Here is a 19396-nt window from a genome sequence, read left to right on the forward strand (position 1 = left end):
TCCTTTATATTTTCTATTTTAGTCATTATAATAATAATAATAATAATTTATGCTTTGATATAAACCGTAACGTCGTTCTGTTTACAAGATTTTATCAATATTTTTATTTTTATATCTAAACTAAAATAGATCGATCTAACGATACCCGTTATGTTACTAATTTTACATCGTCTTCTGTCAACCTGCAAGAATTATTCGAGTTCATTGTACGATCTTCCTACCGAGTCTCTTACCGTCTTCCAATTTCAATGAAACGTGAATCTTATGATATTCTCATTGAATCGTTCGTTCGTAACTGTCTAGAACATTGTTTGTAATTCATAACCGTTGATATCATTAATAATCTTTGAACGCCGCTGACATTCGATAGAAATGCAATTTAAAACTCGATGTTGTGCGTTCGTATTTGCTAACTTTCTTTTTTACTTTTTTTATGTTTTCCTTGCATAAAATGACACATGAATAAATCTTACGACCAGTCTCGGACGAGGCTTAGTTGAAATAATTTTTCAATCTCATCGAGTTCAACGAATTATCGTATCGCGATGGATGAATAATATTATATATTATTATACTTTGTGTATTATAATTCACCGTTTTCTATGTACGACGTTATGATTTTGATATAGACGAAAGCGAAATGTGAAATTCATCTCGCGGAAACGGTTACGAATTGATCCGAATTTAAATAGGTTTCTTGCGACGTGTGTCGCCCACTCTATCTTTCTTTCTCTTCCTCTCTCTCTCTCTCTCTCTCTCTCTCTCTCGTCGTGTTGCCGTTACGACCTAAAGAAAATTACGTAAGGTGCTCGTTGATTCGTGCTTGAGTCTTACTCATTCGCCGACTCGCAATTGCGTACATCAATATCGTGATTCATAGTTTAATCCAGAGGTTCCGATTCACTGTCTTATAAACGAAACATTACGAATAAAATAATAACGCGACAAGGAGAATAGGATCGATCAAAGAAAGAGAGAGAGATTGGGGGTAAGAAAATAAAATAAACTGGTAAGAATTTTGGAACGTCGTCGTCGTCGTCGTTAACTTTCAGCACCGAACGTTCGGATTCTCTTCCCAATGATAAAAAAAAAAAGAAAAATATCGGCAGAAGTTGTTATACGTTGTCTAAAAAAGGTAAATCCGAAGAAAAGTGGTAAGTCAAGCAGCTTTTGCAAGATACATTCGCCAAACTCGGTACTCCTGTTTGGGTTCGGGTTGCTGACTGCTGCTGCTGCTATTACTGTTGGTCAGCGAGAAACCGGTGGTGAGTTCGTTTTTCAAGACCATTTAACTTCTTTTCACCATTTCTTTTTTTTTTCTAAACGCGCGTTAACATCTAACGCAAGAAAAAAGAAAAGAAAAAAAACGAAGTAACGTAAGAGTAACCTCCTTTTATTACTTTTTGGTGAAATGATCTAACAGTGAGCAGAATTACGACACATCGAGATATTACCTCACAATCGAGTGCTAGATACTCGTTCATTACGAGATACTGGATTCCTTCTGATCGATCAGAGTACCCTTTTACGTATACTCTATTTCTAAGTTTCTTAACATTTTAGAATTAAATGATGTTAAACATTGCCAGAAGATCGTTATCTGCATTTTTGTCAATAATTAATTATTAATCGATCCTTACTTCGATTCATTAAAAACTTCAATATTCCTTTTAAAGATAAATTTCATCTTACCAGATCCGTAATTATGTATCCCCAATCGTTACCTAATGATTTCGTTTTTTTTATCTTTCCTTTCATTTACTGCTAATTATAGATAATATCATAGGATGTGTCACCTATTTTCTCGTTATCTATTTACTCGAGCGGCGAATTTTGGAGGATTACATGGAAAACGACGTGTTCTATTTGGACCGGTGACGAGTTGGTAGCTTTACGTAATCTACAATAAATACAGAAGCGATCGATATCTCGAAGTGGCATCCAGCAACGAGTCCAAGCGTCACGACCTTCTCTTCTTCATTCTCCCTCTTTCACGTTACAACACTCTCTCTCTTCTCCTCTTTCAATTCTCAAATCCAAGTTACAATCGAGTATCGACTCTTATTCGCATTCGATTATCGAACTACGTGTACGAATGACAGGTAACATCCTTTATCACAGAAGTGTATCGATGATACATTACTTTTTCGATATATTTTCACGTATTATTTCTGTATCTGTGTCTGCTGTATGTGTATATGTGTGTGTGTATGTGTTGTCTCTTGCTTATTTTTTTTTTGTATCTCTACAAAATTACGAGTGCGCATCTTATCGACGTGAGAACGAACGTGCGCGCGCGCGCGCTCGCGCAAAACCACCCACCCGCCCGTGCTTCTTACTTACGTAACCTTTCTCTCTTCGTTAATATTTAATACCGCTCGATGTTTCATTCTCTATTCGGGAAATATAATCTCTCTACGCGCAACGTAATCTCCTCATTATATTAATTTTCTCCTTATGCAAAACTTTCGACTGACTACCAGCCTGCTTGCTACCAGTGTTGTTTCCTACATCATTTCTATCATACAGCAACATTAATTTTTTGTTTTTTTTTTGTTCTATCATTTCCCCTCCCATATAAAATTTAATTATTCCTTGTCGTGGTATATATTTTATAATAATTCGATAAATACTTCTTCAATTTTTGTTTCCAATCGATGATGAGAGAACGAATTATTCGAATGAAGAAAAATAAAAAAAAAGTGATTCGGCGTCGATGAATTTCAAGGTGGACCGAAAGTTTCGTAATTATATTCAAAATTAAATACACATCTTTTGTGAGTGACTCTTTTTATCTAGGTTGATTTTATAGTACTCTCTTCTCGGTTTAATTTGGATTCATAGTTTATACACCATCCAAACAAAATTTAGCACGTAAAGTATATATTTGTTTTTTGTTCAAATTATGAAAGAACTTTTGGCCCACTTGGTGGAAACTTTCGACTTGCATTATCGATCGGGAAAACGAAGCTAACCTCATTTTGACTACTTTTAAACATAATATTTTATTTTATTTTAATCAAACGAAATGCAATCATGAAAAAAATTGTATTGTAAATAAAGAAAGAGAGAGAGAGAGAGAGGAATCAGAAAAGAAAAATCAATAGGAAAGCGTGAAACGTATAAATGTGAATATTTCCGATAGCAATTTGGCGGGAAACGCCCAGTGTACGGCACGTCCACGATATATGTGTGTATGTATATATGTGTATGTATGTATATCATGGCCGGTCGATACACGGCGGTCCAGTTACGTAAAAGGAAATAATAAGAGAGACCGGGGGAGGCATATTTGTCGAGATAAGATAAAGAACGATCGCGGTCACGTGCTCGTCGTACTGTCAAACTCCTCTGTTATGTAAACTTTGAGCTCTCCTGGCGATTCGCCATCTGCCGTCGTCGTCACCGTAACACCGAACCACCATCGGAGACATCTTCGACTTATTTTCGGCGTTAGGCGCCCCCCCCCCTCCCCTCCTATCAACATCATCATCCCATGAGATGGTACTACCATTTGAACATTTTCACAAAGAAAAATCAAAAACACTCAACGAAAATAAAAAGAAAAGAAAAGAAAAGCTCCTCTCTCTCTCGCGAACGAAATTTCAATGGGTGGGTGACGGGTGGGAGGGGGTGGTGGTATTGAGAATTTTTCAAATCCTAAATTCGATTCTTTCTCGCTAAATTTATGATCTCGAGTAGGCGGGTACGGTTTCTCTTCGCTTGTTGAATTCTCTCCTTTGATTATGCGAATTTAACGATGAAAGTGAAAAATCATTTCACAAATTATTATCGTCTCGTGTTCGTTTTGTTTCATCTAACACTCTCATCTAAACTAACATCAATTGATTTTTATACTTACATATGTATTTACGTTGTACGATTTCTGGTTTACGCGAATACAAATTCATAAATAAGTAACACACGCATATATACGAATTCCGGTTTGTTCTACGAATAAGGCGTGCGTTACGCAACACGCAAAGACGTTTTCCTTTGTTCGTAATATTAATGAGTGCGTAACGACGGTTATTCGGCTTCGACGAACAAACAAGCCTACGCTTGCTGCTTGTCCCGCAACATCCGACGCGGACGGATAACATTTTCTTCTTATCGTAACGTGACCGGACGGAAAAAATATTGTCCCTCCACCTCGCGTTAACTATAACGCCCATCTACCGAGCAAACGTTATTTTTAATTCATCGGCCTAATTAAAAAACAGTTTCTTCGTAATGTAATTTCATTCGACGCTTATGAGCTGTTTAGACCATTTTATTTTCTGCGTTTTTCCTTGTTTTTTTTTTTAAATAAAATAAAAAAATAATTAAATACACGCGTGTCATAGATTGTTTGCAAAATAATCCTAGCTAGGATCGATTATTATAATAATTATTATTGTAATAATTAATCCGACATTCGATTGTTTCTACCTGCTTTTTAATTTCTTGGTTATGAAAATATAATCTGAGATTAAATTTGCAAACACATTGAGTGTAAAATAATTCGTGGGTGTTTAATTTTTAACGCGAAAGGGAGAAAATCATGAGTGAAAGAAAGAGAGAGAAGTAAAGAGAGAAAAGGATAGAAAAGATTTCATTCACATTTTCTCGTTTGCCCGTGGTTTCTCTTTTAAATATCTCAAGGATTATATATGGAGAAATTTCAGTCATAAATACGGCGCATTTGTAAACCTGGTGCTATTACACGAAAAGGAGCGTTATGTATTCTCCTCTACGTTAAATTCGGGAACGACGAGATTAAACCGAACCGACGCGTAGCTCCTTCCTCGTTGCCAACTCTGCGTTCTGAGAAAGTAAACATTAGGCTGCTACTGTTACCACTGCTGCTGTAACTGCAACTGCAACTGCAAGTGCAACTGCAACTGCACTCAAACACTTTTCACCAACGCGATTCTCGACCCGTACCTTTTTCTCCCTCCCCCCCTCATCACTTTCCTTGAAAACTGACGAATAAATTACGAAATCACTTAGCCATACGTATTAATAATAAAAAATACAAAAATTATAACTGCGTACGCGCGTATCAACGTTAAATTGTGCATACACCTGAAGGAAGGAAGATAACGAAAAAGAAAAGAAAAAAAGAAAAAGGAAGATACGATTACGTTTACCAAAAAAAAAGAAAAAGAAAAAAAAAGAAGAAACGAGAAAGGTAAGGAAAAAAAATTCAGCAAACCACCGAGCCGGCGAATGTTAATTATTCATTAGAAAGATAGTAAAAGAAAACTAAACGGAAACGTCGTGAATACCATTACTGAAGAACGAAATAACGTTCTCGTAGCGATCTCTAATTTAATCTAACTTCGTTAAATTGCCGTCGTGTTATGAACGTTATATACGTTTGTATGTGTGTATAGATTCACACACACACATATATATATATACATAAGCATAATAAAATCCGTCGTACGCCACGTAACGAGGATCCTCGTTCGTTTTAATAACGATCGAGAATTCTTTAAATCGTTTCCGAATGATTTTACATCATCGAATAGAAAAATAGTTCGCAATCGCGAAATCGAACAGATGTGTAACGAGTATTATTATTTTTTTGTTCTTCTTCGCGTTGTTAAATTTGCTCGATGCAAGCAAGTTTGAAAGGAGACGAAGGAAACGAAAAAAAAAAGAATAAAACAGATTCGTCGTATAAATTCAGGCATGTCGGTTGGATGATAGAAGAAAAGGAAAAAATCTATGTGTGTTAGGCGTTTTTTATCGGCCACGTGGTCATCATAAACGAGTTTAACGAATAGGCAGGTCGTATTTACTTTGTAGCGTCTTCCCGAGCCGAATCTATCTATCTGCTGGTTAGAGATCGGCCGACCGATTACGTAACGATAGATTTATATAAATGGTTACGTTGACACTAGATCCCCGGCCGTAGCCGCCTCGGCCATCGTTATATTATCTAACGTGAATCCGCCCCTCTACGATGATCTCGGGTACATCAACATCTTCCTCTACGTGCTTATACTTTTTTCACTCGTTCTATCAAATCAAGTTCTATAACTAATTCCTCGCGAACGATCAAACCTTATGAATTATTTTTTAATTGATTTTTTATCTCGTCCAGAAATTAAAATATTAACCCTTTGCTTTTGATTTCCGGCCGATTTCAAGTGTCAACTCGAGCGGCGCCGATACGGCGCCCAGCTGATTTCCGAAAAAATCCGAAAAAATCCGAAAAATAAAGTTTCATTAAATATCGCAACACTTGTCCAGAAATTAAAATATTAACCCTTTGCTTTTGATTTTTTTGCTGGCCGATTTCAAGTGTCAACTCGAGCGGCGCCGATACGGCGCCCAGCTGATTTCCGAAAAAATCCGAAAAAATCCGAAAAAATCCGAAAAAATCCGAAAAATAAAGTTTCATTAAATATCGCAACACTTGTCCAGAAATTAAAATATTAACCCTTTGCTCTCGATTTCAAGTGTCAACTCGAGCGGCGCCTATAAGGCGCCCGGCTGATTTCAAGTTTCATTAAATATCGCAACAAAACTAATTACAGAGCGTAGTATTTATCAAAGTTTGTTTTTTTTTCGACATTTAAATGAATAAACCGATGATATTTTATTATTTCTATACGCTTGGTTTGTTTATAAATGTTTTTACAGTACCTGTAAAATGTCTACTTAATTGGCCGAAAAGGCAAAAGGCCTCGAGTGCAAAGGGTTAAAATAGGTATCACACAGGAAATTTAGACGGATTATAAATTCTCGTCGAACGTTATTTTTGAACTAGTTGAACGTTTCGTCCCTTTATTGGGACTTCGTCAGCAACTGAAATTTATTATTACTTGTTAATATGTATACAAAATTACTAGAAATTAAAACACGTTATTTTTTTAACCTCGATCAAAATTAAACCTTATCAATTGTGTTTTCTCGTTACCAGAAAATTGCTAATTGTCATTTATCTCGGTATACTTTATTATAACAACTCCCTTATTTTTTTTTTTTTTCATTTCTTCTCTTTTATTATTTTCTTTTCCTTTTTACACTCGTTAGGATTTTATTTTCAATTATATATTTTTGTACGTAATTTGAATTATTTCAACATATCATTTTTAGATAGAACGGTTATTTATTTTCATATACAAATTTTTATTTTAATTTATTCCACGGGATAAATCTTATTAATAGAATAATTCTAAAATTTCAATTATATTTATATCGAAATATACAAAATATTAATCTATACTATTATTCTTATAATTACACGTTTATTTGATATTGATTCCCTTTCGATTGGTCGATTAAATACTTACGTGCTCTTCCGATTCGTTAACGAATTCACGTACGAAAATCCTATAAAAGGATTTAGAAAAATGATTATAAAAATCTATAGACTAAATTTATTAATAAAAATATTAATAATAACCATAATAATACAAATAATAAAATTTTATGAAAATTGTAATTTTTAATGACAAATTTATTTTCAATTTTTGATCCATCAACATCAGTGAGTAATCTCGTTTACGATAAAATTGTTGTTGATTCGTAAAGGTAAGAAATAGGTACACCGAGGTATAAATATAAGTACACTTATACTTATGGGCGGAGACGAGAGGGGGAGGGAAAGAAATTGCGAAATGTATTGCCATAAGATTCCTCGGACATGGTTGACCCCATCAGAAATTTTGACCCCTTCTTTGGTTATTTCTCGAGTATAAGACACTTTCTCGGCGAATCGTGCACTCACTCACTCACACGCACACGCACACGCACACGCACGGCAGGGCTGACGTTTCTGTCAATTACATAATAAAAAGCGTTATGTAAGAACGAGAGAGAAAGAGAGAGAGAGAGAGAGAACTAACGCGTCGTCGCATAAACGTGGCCAGAACACTATAATACTCCGTTACTCGACTTCTGACGAATCCGAATCCTTTGTCGAAGTCAAACAAATCGCAACGAAACTCACACTAATACAAACTGTTAGTATGATATAGAATGAATCTAAACTTGTCGAGAAAAATGCGTGAGAAATCACATTTCACCGTTACGATTTTATTATCGTTTTCATTCACGCGTTTGTTACGTCTTACGATGACATAAGCGGCCAATGGTGATGACTCGGCTAAGCGATAAATCGAATGAATTATTATGTGGGATTAGGGGAAAGAAAAAAATGAAGAAGAAGACGTAACGTTGTTCTCAATTTTACCAGGGTGGGTGTGTGGGTGCTGGATACGATATTTTTAATCCTTCGATATAAAATTATTTTTCTTCTTCCTTTACATTTATTTATTACTTTTGATAACGTTTTATTGTAAATAATATTCTTCTTCTTTTTATTAGGACTTTGTAGTCCTGTTATAATAGCTTTTTTTTATTGCTATATTTCTAAGAACGATTTATTGTTTCTACCGAGGGTAGGTTTGTTTGTTATGTTAAAAACGTTTTGACAATATTTAATACGCAAATCAATATTATACATTATTTTATATTCATATTGACAAAAGAATAATATATTTTATTTTTTATCTTTTTATTTATTTAATAATATTTTATTGACCCTAAAGGCCATTAATTACAGTGTAGTACAATGTAATGTATAGATAAAACAAAACGGAAATGAAAATTATGTAATTATTATTAAATTTATCATTATATTAGTAATAACGCACAGTAAGTAGATAAATGTAAAAAGAAAATAGTAAATAATAAATAAAAGTATAATGATTAATAAAAGTATATGCGTTGATAGTAACGAAAGGATTAAATATTCGTTGTATTTATTTTAAATAATTGTAATATCACCTTTTTGAATAATAAAATATCACAAATAATAAATAAAAGTATAATGGTTAATAAAAGTATATGCGTTAATAGTAACGAAAGGATTAAATATTCGTTGTATTTATTTTAAATAATTGTAATATCACCTTTTTGAATAATAAAATATCACAAATAATAAATAAAAGTATATGCGTTGATAGTAATGAAAGGATTAAATATTCGTTGTATTTATTTTAAATAATTGTAATATCACCTTTTTGAATAATAAAATATCACAAATAATAAATAAAAGTATAATGATTAATAAAAGTATATGCGTTAATAGTAACGAAAGGATTAAATATAAAAAATGAGTTTGATTATTTTTGATATTAAAGCAAGCTGTTCGTTCCTAGATCGTATCGGAGTCAGGTATAAAAGAGTTACACCTGAAGTGGTACACGGTTGTCGAGGACGAAAGAAGAATAGGTCAGAGTCGGGCAGGAAATTCGATCGAACGGAAGTATTGTCGAGGAGGTACTTGACCGTGAAAAGTGCTTTAACTTCTATACGTGTATACACGTGGAAAGCAACCAACAGCCAACTCGATCGAGCACCACCAACACATAGTACTGTTTAATACGTCATCGAAAACGAATCCAAGCATTGTCGATATACATAATCTTACTAACATAAAGAAAAATACTAAAATTAGAGTAGTATAATATGAAATTTTATTTATCAGATGCTTTATTCTTTTTATACACATGCGCAACATTCGAAAGGGCATAATAAACAATATTTAATATTTAATAAAAGTATTATATATAAAAAAAAAGTATATATATATTAAATATTTAATAAAAGTAATTTTATAGAGGACAATGACTCAGTTCAACGATAGATTTCGAAGAGAACGGTACACAGATCATATATTCCGAGTATTTAGACAATAATAGACACTTCTATTGATTAATTAACAATTATTTTATTATTCTAACGAATTCTACTCATATCTCAGATTTTTTAGACACATATATATTATTTTAAACATTACATTTCTATTAAAATACTTTGAATATTAAATAATTTCGACTTGATTTTCTATTAGACGAAAATTTTACCCTCGAAGTCATCACTGCACAAGAACGCTAAAAAAAAAGTACATTAGTTTAAACAATTACGTAATAATTAAAAGAATACTAAGATTAGAGTGTTATAATCTGAAATTTTATTTATCAGATGCTTTATTCTTTTTATACACATGCGCAACATTCGAAAGGGCATAATAAACAACATTTAATAAAAATAATTTTATAGAGGACAATGACTCACTTCAACGATAAATTTCGAAGAGAATGGTACACAAATCATATATTCCGAGTATTTAGACAATAATAGACACTTGCATCAATTAATTAATAATTATTTCAATGCACTAATGCACTCTTCTTATATTTCAGATTATTTGAACACATATGTACTAGTATAAGCATTGCATACTTATTAACATATTTTTAAATATTAAACAACTTTAATTTAATATTCTTTTCGATTAAAATTTCCCCCTCCAAAGTCACCACTGCTCAGGAACGTCAAAAAAAATATACATTAGTTTAAACAATTAAATATATATACATAAACAACAATAGACACTTGCATCGATTAATTAACAATTATTTCAATGCACTAATGCACTCTTCTTATATTAGGTTGTCCCATAACTTCTTTCCTTTTTTTTTTTAATGCAACTTCAATAGATTATATTTGTTGTTTAAGATTGTTGTTAATTTTTCCATCGAGTTTTTATTAAAGTTCGAAACGTCGTGTAAAATTTGAAACTCGATGCAACGCACAAGGTGGGAATGAATATTTTGTTTGAAAACAAATTTCTATACTTTGTTTTATAACGTATGTTTTATTTTTTCTCTTTTTTTTTCTTTTTATCAAGAAGGATAAGAGAAAAAAAAATTCGATCGAAGAGTTGCTATGACATAACAACAAATAGATATACCAATGTAACACAGTATAATTTACATAACATTTTTAACGTCGTCCTCCCCCCTCCCACTCTTCCCCCCTCCCTCCCATTTTCACAAATGTTTCATTACATAACTTATTTTTTATAATGAAAGAAAGAAGGAAAAAAAAAAAGAAAATTAATGTGAATAATGAACAGCTAAACAACGATCGTAAGATTTAATCTGGCAATTAAAATTGTGAAAATGTTTCGTAAGGAAAGACGAGTCGACGTTTTTGTTTTGTATTCGTTAAATAAGAGGATTATGATAAACGAAAATTCTAGACTGGTTTCGATTGACGAATAAGACGTGTGTTGTTTTAATTAATTTATTTTTTTTCTTTAAATCGATTACAAATAAATGAATATAAATTAATGAAAAATTTAGAGTAAAACAAAATGAAAATAAAATGAAAAATGACAAACCCCCCTCCCCTTTGCGGGGTTCGCATTAGTATCGGTTGATTATTTCTCAGGATGATGCAAAGAACTTCGTACCGATGGAAATAGTTGCATATTATTTGGCAATCAAGTAGCGTTGTCAAAGTGACAGTCTTCTTCTATCCTCGCTATACTTTCGGTCTTTGCTTGCCCACGTGTTGGATTCTATCGATCGTTGCCAGCAAACCAACCAACCAACGAACGAACGAACGAACGAACGAATGAAATACGTGCCCGAATCTACTCGTTGTAACGTTGTAATGTAATCGTCATTGGATATCAATACTTAATATTCGATTCCAAGTTTCATCATTAGAATAATTTTCGTCAAACACATTACTTATTTGATTATTTAATCATCATCAGTCTTATATAAATACTTCTTATCGAGTAAACAATATGAGAAAACGATTGGCCAAAGGAACAATTTATCTCGTTCCTAATCGTTTGTAAACAAATTTCTATATATTTTAATATAAAAATATATTTCATAAAAATTTCTATATATTTTAATAATAAATATATTTCATACAAATTTCTATATTTAAATAAAAATATATTTCATAAAAATTTCTATATTTTAATAATAATATATTTCATACAAATTTCTATATTTTAATAATAAATATATTTCATACAAATTTCTATATTTTAATAATAAATATATTTCATAAAAATTTCTATATTTTAATAATAAAATATTTCATACAAATTTCTCTATTTTAATAATAAATATATTTCATAAAAATTTCTATATTTTAATAATAAATATATTTCATACAAATTTCTATATTTTAATATATAAATATATTTCATAAAAATTTCTATATTTTAATATATAAATATATTTCATAAAAATTTCTATATTTAATCAATGTAACAATTTTTACCATCATACCATGAATTCTACGTACTTATAACGTTCATTTTCAAAATCAATTAAAAATACGATAAATATTTGTCTACTTGTATAAAAGAATGCACATAGAATAGAGTAGGTATGTAGGGTAAGTGGTAAACGTTGAAATAGGTATCAAGAAATTTTGGCAAAAGATATCTTGGCAAAAAAGTTGATAGATGATAAAAGGGAAGAACGAGTGAAGACGAAGAAAAAGGGCGGGGAATTAGAATATAGTTTCGCGATGTGTGTTGATGATGCGTTATGTTTGTTAGAAGAAGAGTTTGTGATCCGAGTAGAAAGAGAGAAAGAGAGAGAGAGAGTGAGAAAAAGAGAGAGAGAGAGAGAGAGAGAGGGAGAGAGGGAAGCGTCATCCGGGCCGGCGCGGTACGGTGCGTCATGGTTTGAAGGAGGTGGGAGGTGGGAGGTGGGGTACGTGCGGACCCAGCACGACAGGCAGCCGGTTACGTAAAGGTCGGTCACCCGGCCACGTTCTTCTCCGTCAGCCAACGCGCTGCCATCGTTCCACACTGACTCGCACCCTTAACGGCTTTATTGTCGAGCCAATTTTGTCATAAATCGATACATTTGTCCTATCTTTACACGAGTCTCTCCCTCTCTCTCTATCTCTGTCTCTCTTGCTCTTTATCTTTATCTCATTGATAGAAATTATTAATCAACATCAATTGATAATAATATTTTCAATCGATTTTATAGCCATAAATCGGACCCCTATACACATGTATATTCACATTCGTTATAACGTATAATTAAAATCCTGCAAATGTTATAAATCAAATGGTCAGTATCAGTTATTAGTCATTACCGATTAGCATAGATAATATTTACCTTTAACAAGATTCTTTTTTCTTTTCTTTCCCTTCCCCCCACTCTACCCCCCACCTCCTTCTCTCTCTCTCTCTTTCTGGTGTCAATATTTTATTTTGAACTATCACCACCTAGTACACATACTCGTTCTTGTATCAATATACATATCTGTTTAGTGTTACTTCAATATTTTGATTATCATTTATAAAGAATTGCTAATTAAGCGAACAATTATATCTCCTACGTAATAGTTTACGTTCGTTCATTGACCGTTTATTAAAAAGGTTTCCGATCGCAACGGTCAAAGAACAAACGGAAGAAGGAAAGGCTTATACGTGCTAGTTGAAGAAACACGCGATCGTAGTTAATTTGTTGTTCGCTAGGAATATAGGAATACTACTAGTACTTGCACTTATTATGTTAAGACGAATGAACGATCGATCATCCGGATCAAACCTTGGCATTCGATCGTAAAACAGAAAACAGTGCAACCACGTCTATAACTAACATCGCGACAACTATCTATCTTATTAATTAATTAACAAACTCGTTTATCGTATTATCCTTTATAAGTATACTTATCTATTTTTTTCTTTTTTTTTCTTTTTTTTTGTGATTTTCTTTTTTAATACTTTCTTGAGATAAGTAAAAGTAAAAATAACGTTTCTTTGAATATGTTAATTTATTTTACCTTTCATCATGGGATTTAATTGATACATAGTACGACTATATAAGTTGTCAGAGATATAATTAAGGTTAAGATTTTTAATAAAGGAACGATTGCAATACGATTTAGCAAAATGATCGATAAGTAATGTAAATTCGATCGTTAATCCATTAAAATTCAAATGATTTTGTGTCGCATTTATAAGAATATATATTATCTTGTTAATAGATTATTGGTAAATACAGATATTATTTACGCAAAGTTTATTAAATATATTTACGAGATGACTAGAATGTTAAATAATTCGATAATTGATATTAGTAACGGTGAATAATCGGTAATAAAACGGTAAATAATTAAAATACATTTGGATTATAAATACGATTCAGATCGCGGTTTAATGAACATCGAGAAGTTCTTTATCGTACTTTTAAAACACATTTAACGTTAACTTCGATGAGTTACCGTTCTAAGAATTCACGATTTCTCGAGTTAGTCAAATCTAACGTACGTTGAGTACAATTTCTTGAAAGACGACGATTTTATTAAACGAGTAAAACGTTTTCAACGCGATGAATTCGTTTGTAAGCTTCAACGAAGAGAAGAGAACGATATGTCATTACTACTAATAGCAACAGCACGAACGATTAAGCATATTCCAACAATATTTCTCTGTGTTCTTCTTTAACATAAGATCGTGTGTCAAGCGTACATACAATTTTCTTTGATATTCGTCGTGTCCTATCAAAAATAAAACAAAGCCAAGAAATTTATTACGAAGATCAATTACACGTTATATTATTATTATAACGAAAAAAATCGAACCAATCACGTTTTCGAATTCACAATTCTACCCAATTTCGTGTACGAATAAAATAAAAAAATAAAAAGGATCATATTTTCGACTCATCTTTCTTTTTCTTTTTTAAATTAACTAATAGACCCGACAAAAAATATGTTACTTTTCTTTCCCGACTTCTTCTCTAAAGAAAGAAACATTCAAGGTTGTTGTGCAACGAAAGGATCGATTCGAAACGATATATCTACATACGTTGTATGTCTTGTTGTAGTTTAAAATGAGCTACCTTATATAAGTCCGTTCCTCCTATCTCTATCGAGATCGTTTATTCAATCGAGTACCCGAGAATAAAATATATGTTTAATAAAAAAAAAAAGAACAAAAAAAAAGTAAAGGAAAAAAAATATATATATATTATATGAAAAACAAAATTCTTTATCTTATCGTACATTGATAATAATAATTTTATGAACGTTCGGATTAATTATATATCGCGTATTCTGTTTCGTTTCGTTTCGTTTCGTTTCGTTTCTTATTACTACATAAAATACATTCGTATAAATTAATATGGAAAAAATAATAAAAAAAAAAAAATAAAAAGAAACAAACATATAATTCTCAAGAATAATATAGAACGTTTGATTTATTCGTGCAATTGGCATGAGCCTATATATGTATCTGTATATGTATATGTGTATATATATATATATACACCGGTGGTCATAGCGCGTGCCGGAAATTCATTCTCCACCAACATATAGAAAGAGTTCTCGCGACGAAGGCAATGACATTGCTCACAATGCCAGGATGCACTCCCGACGTTTGCACCCGTCTACCTCCACCAGTACTCCCCCTTGTCCCCCCTCGACCACTCGACGTCACGCTCTCCTCGTCAAATCGGCTCTTCACGGTCCACGCTTTTGAACTACGCCTCTTCTCCCTCCTTCCCACCCTCGTAACCACCCTCTCTAACCAGTCTCCTCCTCGTGACTAGCAAGAAGTGCATTCACGGACTTACAAAACAAATCATTTGTCATGTGTCTCCCCAAGGTATTTTCATTTATTAACAACAAAATTCATTTAATTTATTATTCGTTATTTATTTATTTATTTTTTCTTTGTTTCTTTTTTTTTTTTGAAGTTATACTTCTTTTGGAAAACCGCGTTTGGGAAAATGTGATGAGAGTGAATTTTTACGAGCGACACGAAAAATCGACACCATGAAGTTTGTCGGTATTTATGACGCGCGGCGAAACGATTTCAAGTTTACGGCATGAAGTTGTCTTCTCTTCTTCTTCCTCTCATTTTTTCTCAAGCGGGTCACCCATCCAAGTACTAATCGTACTCAGCGCTGCTTGACTTAAATGATCGAGCGGGAAACAATGCTATCACAGCGCCATGGCCATTGACGAATAAAGTAATTCGATATATCTCCCTTATATTTAGTGTAGACTGATATCTATTTTGATATTTTTTTTTTTTTTTTATTCTTTCTTATATATATATATATAATAATAATAATTATTGTTTTTTGTAAGTTATTTTTTTTCTTTGAAGTTTTTTTTTGAGGTTATTGAGGTTATGTTCGTTTTGGTACGGCAAAGAAGTATAACTTCTTACGTGCGTACATAATTTTTTAAAGTTATTTTTTTTCTTTGAAGTTTTTTTTGAAAGTTATTTTTGAGGTTATTGAGGTTATGTTCGTTTTGGTACGCAAAAGAAGTATAACTTCTTACGTGCGTGCATAAGTACACACACCAGTTTTTTTTTTTAATGTCATTCCTTTTGACATACTGCAGTGATTTATAATTCGCGTTAAAAGTTGCACACGAAAAGGAAAAAATAATAATTATAATTATAATAATAAAAATGTGTGATAAAATGTAACGAAGAGTGAAATAGCCTCAGTCCTTGAACAAATTCGAATTCAAATTCGAATGCAAATTCGAATTCAAATTGTCGATGTTAAAACGCGAAAGATGAATCTATTTGTTGGTGGTGAACGGGGATAGGATTATTAAAATAAAATCAAATAAAATTTATCATCGATACTGCATACGCACAACTCGTATTACTATCAACAAAATTTGACATGATAGAGAAAGCTTGGCTTATCCGATTAAATGATCACGATTTCGCAATGACGGTGACATAACGGGGTTCTGGAAAAAAAAAAAAGAAAATTCTACGTATTGCTCATGCCACTACGGTATAATTAATAAGCAATTGATAAATGTTAGTATAATAATTTGTTTAATCGAGCACATCCATTTATAGTTGGATATTGGAAAACGTAAAGATATTGATCTTTGAGTCGCGTTTTTTTTCTTTTTTTTTATTTCTCAGAATTTTTTTCCCTCTTCCCCGACTTACGTTAGAAAACGAATGCATTTTTCTCTAATCGGGTCAAAACTATCAACAAACTAACAAGAAAAAAGTAGCAATAATAATAATAATAATAAAAAAAACAAGATAAAACACTAATCAATATTATTTAAATATATTCAAATTCGTGTTGTGTTGTGTTACTCGAAGAAATACTTTAAAAGAAAAACAACAAAAAAATTGATAATCGTACGATTAGATCAATACATTAACGGATTTAATTGAGTAAACGTTTGACCAATTTACGAGTGAACGTATAATAATTTAGCAGATATCGATTTAAAAAAATGTCATCTTGAAAATCACGTAACGTAGAGATAAATTATTTCTTTAAAAATTACAGATAGAAATAAAAATTTGTTATTTAACATCTCGTATATCTCCCACCCCCACCCTCACCCCACCCTCCCACGACCAATAATCTTTGGCTTGTCGGGAAAGAAATAAAAGATGAAGAAGAAGAAGAAGAAGAAGAAAGCTTTAAGATCAAATTGATATTCTCTCGACAAGAGTAGGAAACGGATAAACACCAGATTCTATGAGGTTATTTTCTTTTGTTTCAGTGCCAAACAGCCCACTCCATCTTAGCAACAGGGCCCACGTTTTGCTTTTGTTAAAGAGGCCACAGGCGTCTCTCACGGATGCCGATCAGGCAGTTAGGCTTAGACCTGATTGGGGAAAGGTGAGTTTACCTTAATAAACAGAATTAAATTGTTCTATTTCTAACGATGAATTTGATCAATAGGGTCATTACAGAAGAGGAGTAGCGTTATCAGCTTTGGGCAGATACGAGGAAGCCTTTTTTGCCCTTTGCATTAGCGTTGCCATCGACAAGAACCCTCAAGTTGTACGGCACGAACTAACCAGGGTAGGTAAATATAAAGTTTTTATTTTTTTTTTTTATTCCTTTTTTATTTTCCAATTAACCGGTAACGTCAAAAACGTGAGAGCTAAGTAAACGGTAAATAATATTATTTTATTCGTGAAAAATAAAGAAGATTGAAGGGTTTCCCTTTGTTCTTACAATCCTTTTGTTGTTTTGTTGGTAGTTTAACGATTCGTTGTAGGTACGACAGTCGTTAGGTGAGTCAGCCACTCGTATCAACTCTCTCCCTACGTTGTTTCCTCCCTAAACTAGCTCTTAACTTTAATCTTTGTATACTTTTTTTCTTTTTTTCTATTTTTGTTCGGAGTATAGTAGAGAGAGAATCGTTTCGTTATTTGAATTGTCATCAACTCGACTGTATCGTTCAAATGTAACATAATTTCTTTTCTTTTCTTTTTAAATGCAGTCTATGTTCTGTACAATGTTTAAATCATTTTAGAAAATTATAGCAATTGGAAGGGATCGTAAAACGTTAGATCTAAAATGAATAAATTAACGTGACGTTTTGAAAGAAAATTATTTATTTATTACAAAATTTATTGATTTATTTATTTATAAAATTATTTAATTATTATTATATTACAATTATCTTAAATCATTCGTTAAATAATAGAACATATGATATATTCCGTTTAATAAAGTTAAAATCTTTCACACACACATATGATTCTTTTCTAATAAATGGAAAATATTTTTAATCCGTTTTTGTATTATTTTTTTAGGTGTTGCATAGAATGTTATTGGCCGATTTGCGTCGGCAAAGTGTCATGCAGTCGCGAACACCGTACAATTTAATAGAAGGTGTGTCCCGCACGAGAAGCCGTCACCAATTAACAAATCCCAAGCGTAATCGACGTGCCGCGTTTAATAGTTCGGATTGCGAGGACGATAGTAGTGGTGGCGAGGAGGAATTCACACAGGTATGTGTTGTCCGTTTATTTTCTTTTCTTATTACATCTATCCTTTTTATATACATTTCTTTCTCTTTTGTTATCAATTACAGTATTTTTCGAACTAAAACGAAACAACATGTCATTTCATTTCATTTCAATTCATTTCAATTCATTTCAATTCATTTCGCGCATATGTATTTTTTGTGTTTTTAACCTTCGCACGTTCAGCGAACTTTTCGATAGGCTTATGACCCCCACGAGACACATTTTAATGGAAATATAATTTAAAACGCTTGCTGTTTTTTTTTCTTATTTTTTTTTTATTCTTTTTTTTTTTTTTTTTTAATCGAATGATTCAAACCCGTTGCATAGATTACGTAAATATCATTGTTATCGTGGTTAATATCGTGGCCGTGATAAAAGGTGACGAATAATCGGTAATCGTTTCACCGCGCGTCTAATTATAAACGTGATACTCGACTCAACGATGTCATTATATAGATTCCCTACGTGACCGTTTATCATTATCACGTTTTTAAAGACAATAAAAATACGATAGAATATCCCCAATGTGTGTTATTGTAAATCACATCTATTGTAAGTTGTTTGAAATCGTATCTCAATTCAACATCACAGTGTTTCTCTCTCCTACCTACCACACTTTTTATATAATATAATATTATTTTGTTGTTTTTATTTGTTTTTATCGCAGACGATTAGTCGAAGACTTCTCTCGAATAACGCCAAACTTCAAACAATTTTGGACCGAGTATCCCAAGATATGGAAAAACTGAAAAGTAAGTTTTCAAACGTGACTAAATTATATTCGTTTAT

At 32.2% G+C, this 19396-nt stretch overlaps 1 protein-coding gene across 1 annotated transcript in view; it reads left to right on the forward strand.

The window, feature by feature from the left end:
- LOC122518264 (LON peptidase N-terminal domain and RING finger protein 3) overlaps positions 1-19396 on the forward strand; it is a 29673-nt gene that overhangs the window by 7668 nt on the left and 2609 nt on the right. The window contains exons 2-5 of the mRNA XM_043637084.1: positions 17347-17465; positions 17529-17651; positions 18392-18589; positions 19275-19359. Of these exons, the coding sequence (XP_043493019.1) occupies positions 17347-17465; positions 17529-17651; positions 18392-18589; positions 19275-19359 (525 nt within the window). The remainder of the gene's footprint in view (positions 1-17346; positions 17466-17528; positions 17652-18391; positions 18590-19274; positions 19360-19396) is intronic.

Source organism: Polistes fuscatus, unplaced genomic scaffold (assembly GCF_010416935.1).
Source record: "Polistes fuscatus isolate 324 unplaced genomic scaffold, CU_Pfus_HIC Scaffold24, whole genome shotgun sequence".
Taxonomy (NCBI): Eukaryota; Metazoa; Arthropoda; class Insecta; order Hymenoptera; family Vespidae; genus Polistes; species Polistes fuscatus.